We start from the raw sequence: 10,078 nt of genomic DNA on the forward strand, positions 1-10,078 counted from the left end.
TTCAATTCTGAATTGTGCACAAGCCTGTACAAGACATGTTATTACTGAGTCACTGTCAAAAATACTGTATCTACAGTTACAAAATATTCAATACTCAGGAGAAAGACATCACATAAACAATATCTGCTCATGTACAAACACACAAATGTTCTCATTCAGACTGATTCAAGATACATGCTAATTTACTACAAAAATACATGTAATTGAAGGTTTATTTATCATTTAAACATAATGGTCATGCTTGATTCTCTGGCAATAAACCAAATGTTTATTTCCATTTGAAAGCTGCGCCACATAAGATTTTTTGGTTATAAATTAACAAAATTCAACTGAGTACAAAAAAAAAAAAAAACAGTATTCAAATTCTTCTAGCCTGATCTTGATGGTCTAAACATTTATTTGAAAGCTGTTTTGACCCATTGGGTCAGATATTGCAGGAAACTCCATGTCATTCTTCCTGTTCAGAGTTATTAATAAATATGACCTTTTCCCGTCAGCGCGCTTTCCGTTTATTATCTTGGAGGAGTTGAAGATAGCCCTTTTTTATGAAAAAAGTTTTTATTTTTACTCTGTCTTTTTATTTTATTATCACTGTACCCTGTTTTATATTTCCCAGAAAAACAAACAAATGATGTTTTATTAACAAAGTTCGGGAGGAGCACGTTCAGATAATTAAACCTAATTAACACACGTGGAGCACATTCAGATAATCAAACCTAATTAGACACGAGTGGTGCTTAATCAACGAGTTAAGCGCTGTGTATATATACAGCAAACTTACCTCCGTTCATTGACAGTTTAACAGCATCCCTCCACCACCCCATCTCCTCACACTCAAAAAAATGATATGTTGGCTTTACTTAACTTTTTTTTGTAAACAGGTTCCACCGGTTCCACATAACTATGTTTCGTTAAACAAACATAATATGTTCATGTAACTTCAACATCATGGAATTTGGTCATTTTAAGCGACCCAATTAAACTCTGAGCTAATGAGATAATTAAGTGAATAATTGAGTGATGATTGAGCATTATTGAAGACACCTGATGTTAACAAGCAGAATCTCTGAAGGAGAAAACCGGAATGTTTAAGTCACCATTATGGAGATAAGTGTGTGTTTTAGTTGGGCTCTTGACCATTAACTTATTAACTTTAGATTTTGTTTGGTTGCTGTACATGAGTTATAACAGCCGGATGAACAATAAACAAAGGTCATCTGATGGTATTGGTTGTGTTTTAACATAATCATTATTTCACAATAATTTGACCTGAGTCACTGAACTTATATTAAACCGAATTTCTGAGTTAACTTTACCTTATGGATAATAACAGCACTGTCATTGTAGAGCATACTATTTTTTTTTACTTTTCAATGAAATTCAAATGATCAAATCAATAAATAAAAAAGAAACTCCCTAAAAATTATCTTTAGTAGACACACACAGACATCAAGAATCAGCCTGTAAATCTCACCAATGGTGACAATTATAAAGCATGTTGTAGTGCATTCTGGGTGCCACCAATCAAAACTCATTCATGGCTCCCGTCATGCATTGCTGCATGAATAAATAATAAGCTTAATGATCTGTTTGTCACCATTGCTGAGATTCATATGCTGATTCTTGATGTCTGTGTGTGCCTACTCTAAATATTTTTTGGGAAGTTTCTTTTTTATTTCTTGATTTGGTCATTTGAATTTCATTGAAAAATCTAAAAATAGTATGCTCTACAATGACAGTGCTGTTATTATCCATAAGGTAAACTTAACTCAGAAATTCGGTTTAATATAAGTTCAGTGACTCAGGTCAAATGATTGTGAAATAATTATTATGTTAAAACACAACCAATACCATCAGATGACCTTTGTTTATTGTTCATCCGGCTGTTATAACTCATGTACAGCAACCAAACAAAATCTAAAGTTAATAAGTTAATGGTCAAGAGCCCAACTAAAACACACACTTATCTCCATAATGGTGACTTAAACATTCCGGTTTTCTCCTTCAGAGATTCTGCTTGTTATCATCAGGTATCTTCAATAATGCTCAATCATCACTCAATTACTCACTTAATTAACTCATTAGCTCAGAGTTTAATTGGGTCGCTTAAAATGACCAAATTCCATGATGTTGAAGTTACATGAACATATTATGTTTGTTTAACGAAACATAGTTATGTGGAACCGGTGGAACCTGTTTACAAAAAAAAGTTAAGTAAAGCCAACATATCATTTTTTTGAGTGGATGGCACTAGGGACGGGGGGGACACGACCCCCCCAGATTCATAGTGAGCCGATCCGTCCCCCGCCCTCACAAGACGACAAAAATCGGTAAAACCGAGGATTAACCAGTGTTTTCGCTATGTATATTAGCCACGTTCTCAAATTACGCACTTGAGCACTAGTTAAAGCCCAAATTACGCAAAATAACTAAAGTTTAAATCATTTGCTGACAGCTTGGTCCCCCCCAGTTAAAAAATCCTATCTGTGCCACTGCTGGGAGCCACAATAGTATAAAACTCATGGCTCCCAGCATGCATTTCAGCATGAAGCCAATGTTCCACCATTGTTGAAATTAATATGATGATTATTGATGTCTCTCTGTGTGTGTGTGTGTATGTGTGTGTATACAAATAATTATTTCCCAGTAATATATTTTAAAAATCAAAAATCAGATGTTCTGATAAGCTGTAAGAAAGCATTGTAGATAAATATAATAATCTATTAATAAAAAATAACAGCATTTGGTTGGGGATAAGATAAGTGAATTATTCTACTATATGATGCTGAAAACCAAATCAACTGATCATCTTTGTTTCAGAATTTTTTTGTAATAAATTATGTGTTTGGGTGAACACAGTTTCAAAGACAACAAACTCATTAAAAAAAAAGCCACGAGTCAAACTGCCCAAATAAAGGAAACACCGATCAATATAATGGTGACAAACATTTTCAATAGAATATTAACATCTAAACCTATTCATTCTCAAAAAGAACTTCTGCTGAGACGTTGAGAGATTTAATGTCTTTTATCTTCAGCCGATTTCATTTGAGGCTTTGTCCCTCTGACTGTGAGCTCACCATGTGAGACCACTGTGATGTCACTAGAATGCCCCCCCAGTGACTGATATTTGGGCAGTATTTACTGAACACATGTCAGATTTAGGCATCAATATTATCATTAAGTATGTGGTGTGCTTATTCTGACATTTATCGCAGCTGTAGTTAACTCTCCATTTCCACCTTCTCCCTTCCATTCCACTGTCTTTATACTGTCCTTCTCTCCATTTTTGCATGATTCTGCTGTGAACTTCAGCCCAGATAATGTCTCAATATGTTCAAGTGTTGCCTTGAAAGAGGTGTTCAGGATCTCTTCGTTTTTCATTTGTTCGTCTTCCTTGAATTCTTTAAAGAATGATAATATATATTCCTCATTAGGAATCAGATAGCATACTGGCACTTCTACTGTCCCATCATCATTCTCGACAATTATCACCTTAAAGAACAGAGTTGGCACTGCTTTCACATTCTTTGAACCACCATCACTTTTTCTTTTCTTTTTTGATGCATTTTCTGATATCTTTTTTGATTTCTTTTTTGATGCATTTTCTGATATCTTTTTTGATTTCTTTTTTGATGCATTTTTTGATTTCTTTATTGATGCATTTTTAATGCATTTTTTGATTTCTTTATTGATGCATTTTTTGATTTCTTTATTGATGCATTTTTTCTCTTATAATTTGTTGAGTCTTTACTTTTCCTCTTTACTAACAGAGGATGGTTCAGAATAGTCAGGGGATAAAAAGAGTCAGTGTACACTGGTCCAGTGTACACATGGACATTTTTTTTTGTTTCTGTTTTTTTTCGACAAACATTCTCCAGGGTCCTCCAGATGTGAGTGTTTAATATCTTAACCTGTGGTGAAATGTTGCTGAAACAAAACGTGCTATTGTAGGCTTCCTGGCACCAGCTGCACAGCAAAATCCCCAGTGTTAAATTAACACTCTGAGTGTGGACTCATATAAACACTGAAGCAGTGTTAAAGTTAACACTGAAGCAGTGTTAAAGTTAATGAGATAATTAAGTGAATAATTGAGTGATGATTGAGCATCATTGAAGACACCTGATGATAACAAGCAGAATCACTGAAGGAGAAAACCGTAATTTTAAGTCACCATTATGGTGATCAGTATTTGATTTAGTTGGGCTCTTGACCCTTTAATCAATAACTTCAGATTTTGTTTGGCTGCTGTACGTGAGTTATAACAGCCAGATGAACATATAGAAAAGGTGATCTGATGGTGTTGGTTGTGTTTTAACATAATCATTATTTCACAATCATTTGACCTGAATCACTGAACTCATATATAGGCCAATTTCTGAGTTAGGTTTACTTTATTAATTATAGCAGCACTGTCCTTGTATGGCATCATATTTTTAGCCTTTTCAATGAAACCAAATGATAAAAAAAAAAAAAAATGTCAAAAATGATTTAGGTTGGCACATACAGACATCAAGATTTAGCATATTAATCTCAGCAATGGTGACAAACAGATCACTTCTGAACATAAGCTCATTATTTATTCATGCAGCAATGCATGATTGGAGCTGAATGAATGAGTTTTTATTGGTGGCAACCAGAATGCACAACAACATGCTTTAATAATTGTCACCATTGTTGAGATTTACAGGCTAATTCTTGATGTCTTTGTGTCTAAAAACTGTATCAAATAAATTTTTTTTTATATATATATATATATATATATGAGACGTGTATAAAATAAATTTCTGTGGATTACTTTTGTAAAAGTTTAAAACACTATGCTGTGCAAGAATAGTGCTGCTATAATTGAAAAACTAAACCTAATTTGGGCTCTTTATGAGTTCAGTAATTCAGGTCAAATGATTGTGAAATAATGATTATGTTAAAACACAACCAACACCATCAGATCACCTTTTCTATATGTTCATCTGGCTGTTATAACTCACGTACAGCAGCCAAACAAAATCTAAAGTTAATGATTAAAGGGTCAAGAGCCCAACAAAGGCAAACACTGATCACCACAATGGTGACTTAAAATGACGGTTTTCTCCTTCAGTGATTCTGCTTGTTATCATCAGGTGTCTTCAATGATGCTCAATCATCCCTCACTTGTTCACTTAATTATCTCATTAACCTTAACACTGCTTCAGTGTTAACTTTAACACTTCTTCAGTGTTTATATGAGTCCACACTCAGAGTGTTAATTTAACACTGGGGATTTTGCTGTGTGTGATTGGCAGCGGCAGCAAGATGACCTTGTTGAAGTTCTTGTTGATCATCTCCAATCTGCATGAATTTGCCTAACCCTAGACCTATGTGATTTCTAGCTAAAGTCCTCTCGTTCAGTATCTCATACACCCATTCAGCATTCTTGGTTTCTTTGTTGTATGACGTGACATAATGTTTTTTTTCCCTTATATCAGTAGGCCTACACTGTAAAAAAAAATCCTAATTTTACAGAAAATAACTGTGATTTTTTGACGATCATTTTCTTTCATTTTAAATTGTACTCAAAACACTGTAAAATTACAAATAATATCTGTAAAATAAAAATTCAGCTGTTATTTTAGGTATTGCGACATTAATGACAAATTGCAGTAATTCACATTTTTTATACAGAAAATTTATTGTATTTTTCATACAGTATTTTTTCTGTTTTCTTAAATTACATAAAAATGTATGTAAAATTACAAATATAATCTGTAATTAAACAGTAACAAAACAGTTAAATGATAAAACGGTCAAATGACTGGCAGCCCCCAAAAAACTGTAACATTAAAGTAAAACATCCTAAATTAAATAAACTGAAAAACACTGTGATAATTCAGGATATACCTGTAAAATAACAATCATATACCTTCATTGAAAAAAAATCGTAAAAAAAGGGTCAAATGACTGGCAGCTACGGCTGCCAAACAAAAACCATAAAATGAAAGTAAAATCTTCTAATTCAAATAAAACAACAAAAAAAAACTGTTATTTCACAGGTATTTCCTGCATTATTATGATCATATACCTTCATTTTTAAAAAAAATCGTAAAAAAAGGGGTCAAATGACTGGCAGCTACGGCTGCCAAACAAAAACCATACAATTCAAGTAAAATATCCTAATTTAAATAAAGTGTAAAAAACTTTAACAGAAATGTGATGTCACCATGATTGAGATCAGTCTTTGCTTTAGTTGGGCTCATGACTCTTGAGTTTTAACATTACTTTTTCTCTGGCTGCTTTAATTGTGTTTTGATGCACATTTATTATGGCAATAATTGCAAGAGAAAATATCAGATGATCTTGGTCATTTATTGATGATTTTATAGTCATTATGTGATGATCTGATTCACTGATATGACAGTCAAATCTCTATTAGCTGTGAATAAATTATATATAGATGGACTTTAGTGTTATACAAAGGCAATTATTAATATCATACTTTATTCACATGTTTTTTTATATTGTGGCATCAGTATTATAGCAATCTCAAATAAAAAAAATAAAAATTCTACATAAAATGTTTTGAGTTGGTTTATTTTGTTAGGAGTAGAGAAACATCAAGAATCAACATATGAATCTCAACAATGGTGACAATCAACAAAGCCTTTTTGTGACTTTATAATAGGTCCGAATTTTTTTAGTTGTCACCATTGTTGAGATTCATACGCTAATTCTTGATGTCTGAGTGAGTCTGTAAGATCCTGTCAAAACATTTCCTGCATAATAACTTCATAAAACCTTAATATCACAGAATTGCAGGATCTTCTATAGCAATACTGGCATTCTAAATTAACACATAATATTTTACAACTTATTCAGTTAGTAATAAGTCATGCCAATCAGGTGGTATCAATAAAGCAGACAACTGCTTGATGTTTATTATCACTAATAAGTGACCAACATCATCTGATCTGAGTTTTTCTCGGTTTCCTACAATAACAAATATGTATCAGAGACACACAGTTAAAGCAGCCAGAGAAAAACTAATGTTAATATCTGAAGGGTCAAGAGCCCAACTAAAGCCAGCACTGATCTCTATCATGGTGACATCAAACTTTATTATTTTAAATAAAATATCAACTTCTAAACCTCTGTTATTTCTCAATAAGAATGTTAGTATGAAAGAAGTCTGGATTGTAATAAGTGAAGATGCTGAGATCTTGAGAGATCTGTTAGTGTTTAATGTTCTGTTGGGATGTAAAGTGTTTCTGTATGGTGTGTTTTGTCTGTCACCATTGTGTTGACGAGTAGAGCCTGAGCTTCAGTCCAGGATGAGCAGAGAAACACTGATGAAATGCTGCATGTTGTTTTATTTAACAGACAGTAACTGTGTAGTTGCTGATGACATATAATCACAGTAAATCATGCATGTAGTTTATAGCAAGATATTTACTTTTTACAGTGATTATGTTTTTTAATAAAAATTCAGTAAATATATATATATATGTGTGTGAAATAACTGTGTTTCCGTTAAAAAGATTAATGAAGATTTCTGCAATAGTATTTATTTATTTAAATTAGGATATTTTACATTCATTTTATGGTTTTTGTATGGCAGCCATTGCTGACAGTCATTTGACCTTTTTTCACAGTGAAGGTGTTTGATCATAATAATTCAGGAAATAACTGTAAAATAACAGTGTTTTTCTGTAAAACATTTAAGGACAAAGTTTGGAAAAGTTTTTTGCACTCAATTTAAATTAGGATATTTTACTTTATTTTTACGGTTTTTGTTTGGCAGCCGTAGCTGCCAGTCATTGACCGTTTTTTTACGATTTTATTTTTTACAGTGTATCTGAAGGATATCCATCTATAAATTTATAGTTAGAGCTAACATGATCTGCATCTTCCAATTCACCGTGAGACAGTGCAGATAGTGGGATCTTTATGTAGAGGGTTTGAGAATTAGATTTCTCTAAATCCATTTTCCCTGTTCCATTGTCTTTTTGAAGCTTTTCTTTTGAAGGATTTTCAGACATATCATCAGTTTCATTAAAAGTTGAATGCTGACCTCCTGATTCTGCACCTATACTCTCTATTTGAGTGTGTTCAGATGAACCAGTTCTAGAATTCTGCGTAGCTTGTCCTGCACACTCATTATACAAATGAGCCATCATCTGCAGCATTATCACACGAGCCCAGTGTTTTTTATCAGATTTATTTTTTATATTTTTGGCTTCATCCCAAGCTTGTTTGATTTTTTTAATTTCCCAGAATTTAAGCTTCTTTTCAATGTGACATTTAATTTCAATCTTTTCTTTAGCCTCATTCAAGCACTGAAACCCTTTAAAATATGTTAACAAACCCATAACTATATGTTTAGTGTCATCTGTGGGGTTTGTTTCCCCTTCCTCGAGAGTGGCATTATCATTTACAGAATATTCAGAAAGTTGTCTTGCTGTACAACTCTTAAAGAGGTTCAAATTCATTTTGTTGTAACACAGTGACTAAGGAACAAATCAGGCTTGACTCAATCCGGTATTATCACTTCTTGAAGGACTTCAACCAAGGAACTTCTCTTTAGGTCTGGCTAAAATAGTCAATTTCTTTAAACAAAAACAAACAAACAAACAAACAAACAAACAAAACCATAATAGTCAAAATTCTGCTTAATGTAAGAGTTATGTTTGTTCAGAAAAGACAGAAAAATATACATACTTACGTCACCAGACTGTGAACTTCTGCTTTTCTGATTTACGCCAGATCTGTTCTGTTCTGCACACAGAATTAATGAATATTAAATACCCATAAAATTCAAAGCTTATACACAGGGTGAGATCAGAGAATCGTACATGTCCAGGATGATTATGGCATCATCACAACAGCAAAGACACCTGATCATCTTCCTCTTGGCTTTTTCTTGTTTTATAAACTCACAGTTACAGCAGCCAGAGAGAAACGTTATAAAGTCAAGACACCAACTAAAGCAAATACTGATCTCCATCACTAATCTTCAAAGTATATTCCTGTAGGCTTTTTTTTTTTTCAAATGAAAAATATAACCCAGAATGCATTGTTTTCTACGGTATATTACTGTTTTAATGGAAAATGGTATGATACTGTAAGTATTTGACCTTTTTTTCAGCAAGGGTTAACAGTGCAGTTTAAATGAAAGATGATAACGCATAAGAAAGATAACGCAGCATCTATTGTTATTGATTCTTTGCGAAAGTCTACCGTAAGTTTGGGCCACAAAAGCGTGCCTGCTTAGTAACGTTTGTTTATATTGTTGCCGTTGAAACCATCTGCTTTATGTGGGCGGCAGTGGCTCAGTGGTTCATGTGGGTTGTCTACAAACCGGAAAGTTGGTGGTTCAATCCTCGGTTCCACCTGACCAAGTGTCGAGGTGTCCATGAGCAAGACACCTAACCCCAGCTGCTCCCGACGAGCTGGATGGCGCCTTGCATGGCTGCCGTCGCCCGTCGGTGTATGAATGAGTGAGTGAATGGGTGAATGTGAGGCAAATTGTAAAGCGCTTTGGTGGCCATTGGGTCTGTGAAAGCGCTATATAAATGCAGTCCATTTACCATGTGCATCCAAGCTCAAAAAACACTTTCATTTTCTCATAATATACAAATGCATGATAATATACAATACACATCACCTACTTTCTCTATGGGGCATTTTCCCGGACAAAGACTAGGCCTATTCCTAGACTAAAATGGCCCTTTAAACCAGATTAACAGAAATCTGCTTTCTCTATCATGATGACACACACATGCATATATACAGTATATACTGTATTTACATTTTTATTTCAGGATTCTTTGATGAATGAAAAGTTTAACCTGTTAACTGGCACCCCCCTTTTTTTTGCATAGACATAAAAATCACTATCCAAACTTAAATGGTTGTAATTCAGGAATGCTTTGGAATATAGACTTATGGCTGGTCTTGTTTTAAAGAAGACATTTTCCAGATTATTGTAGAAGTCCAGAAATTGTAAAAAATGAAACAGAAAAAAAGTTATATAAGTTTGAGTTTATGAAATTGTGTAATGTACAAATATAATGATTAATATTTTATATAAAATATATATATTACA

General features: G+C 33.4%; 1 protein-coding gene across 1 annotated transcript; it reads right to left on the bottom strand.

Moving 5' to 3' along the window:
• Positions 1 to 3,007: 3,007 nt before the first annotated feature.
• Positions 3,008 to 7,958, bottom strand: LOC130106301 (uncharacterized). Its single transcript, XM_056272371.1, has 3 exons — positions 7,822 to 7,958; positions 5,298 to 5,455; positions 3,008 to 3,515 (listed from the first exon to the last, which is right to left on the bottom strand). The coding sequence occupies exons 1-3, from the start codon at positions 7,956 to 7,958 to the stop codon at positions 3,181 to 3,183; spliced, it is 630 nt and encodes a 209-aa protein (XP_056128346.1). The 3' UTR covers positions 3,008 to 3,180.
• Positions 7,959 to 10,078: the final 2,120 nt, after the last annotated feature.

Source organism: Rhinichthys klamathensis, unplaced genomic scaffold (assembly GCF_029890125.1).
Source record: "Rhinichthys klamathensis goyatoka isolate OS25496 unplaced genomic scaffold, OSU_Roscu_1.1 h1tg000336l_1, whole genome shotgun sequence".
Taxonomy (NCBI): Eukaryota; Metazoa; Chordata; class Actinopteri; order Cypriniformes; family Leuciscidae; genus Rhinichthys; species Rhinichthys klamathensis.

Coding starts and splice junctions, on each gene's coding strand:
- LOC130106301 (XM_056272371.1), bottom strand. CDS start 7,958: ATGGATTTAGAGAAATCTAATTCTCAAACCCTCTACATAAAGATCCCA. Junction 5,456..7,821: donor GGATATCCTTCAGATACACT/GTAAAAAATAAA, acceptor TACTGATATAAG/GGAAAAAAAACATTATGTCA. Junction 3,516..5,297: donor TCAACAAGAACTTCAACAAG/GTCATCTTGCTG, acceptor ATGTGAAAGCAG/TGCCAACTCTGTTCTTTAAG.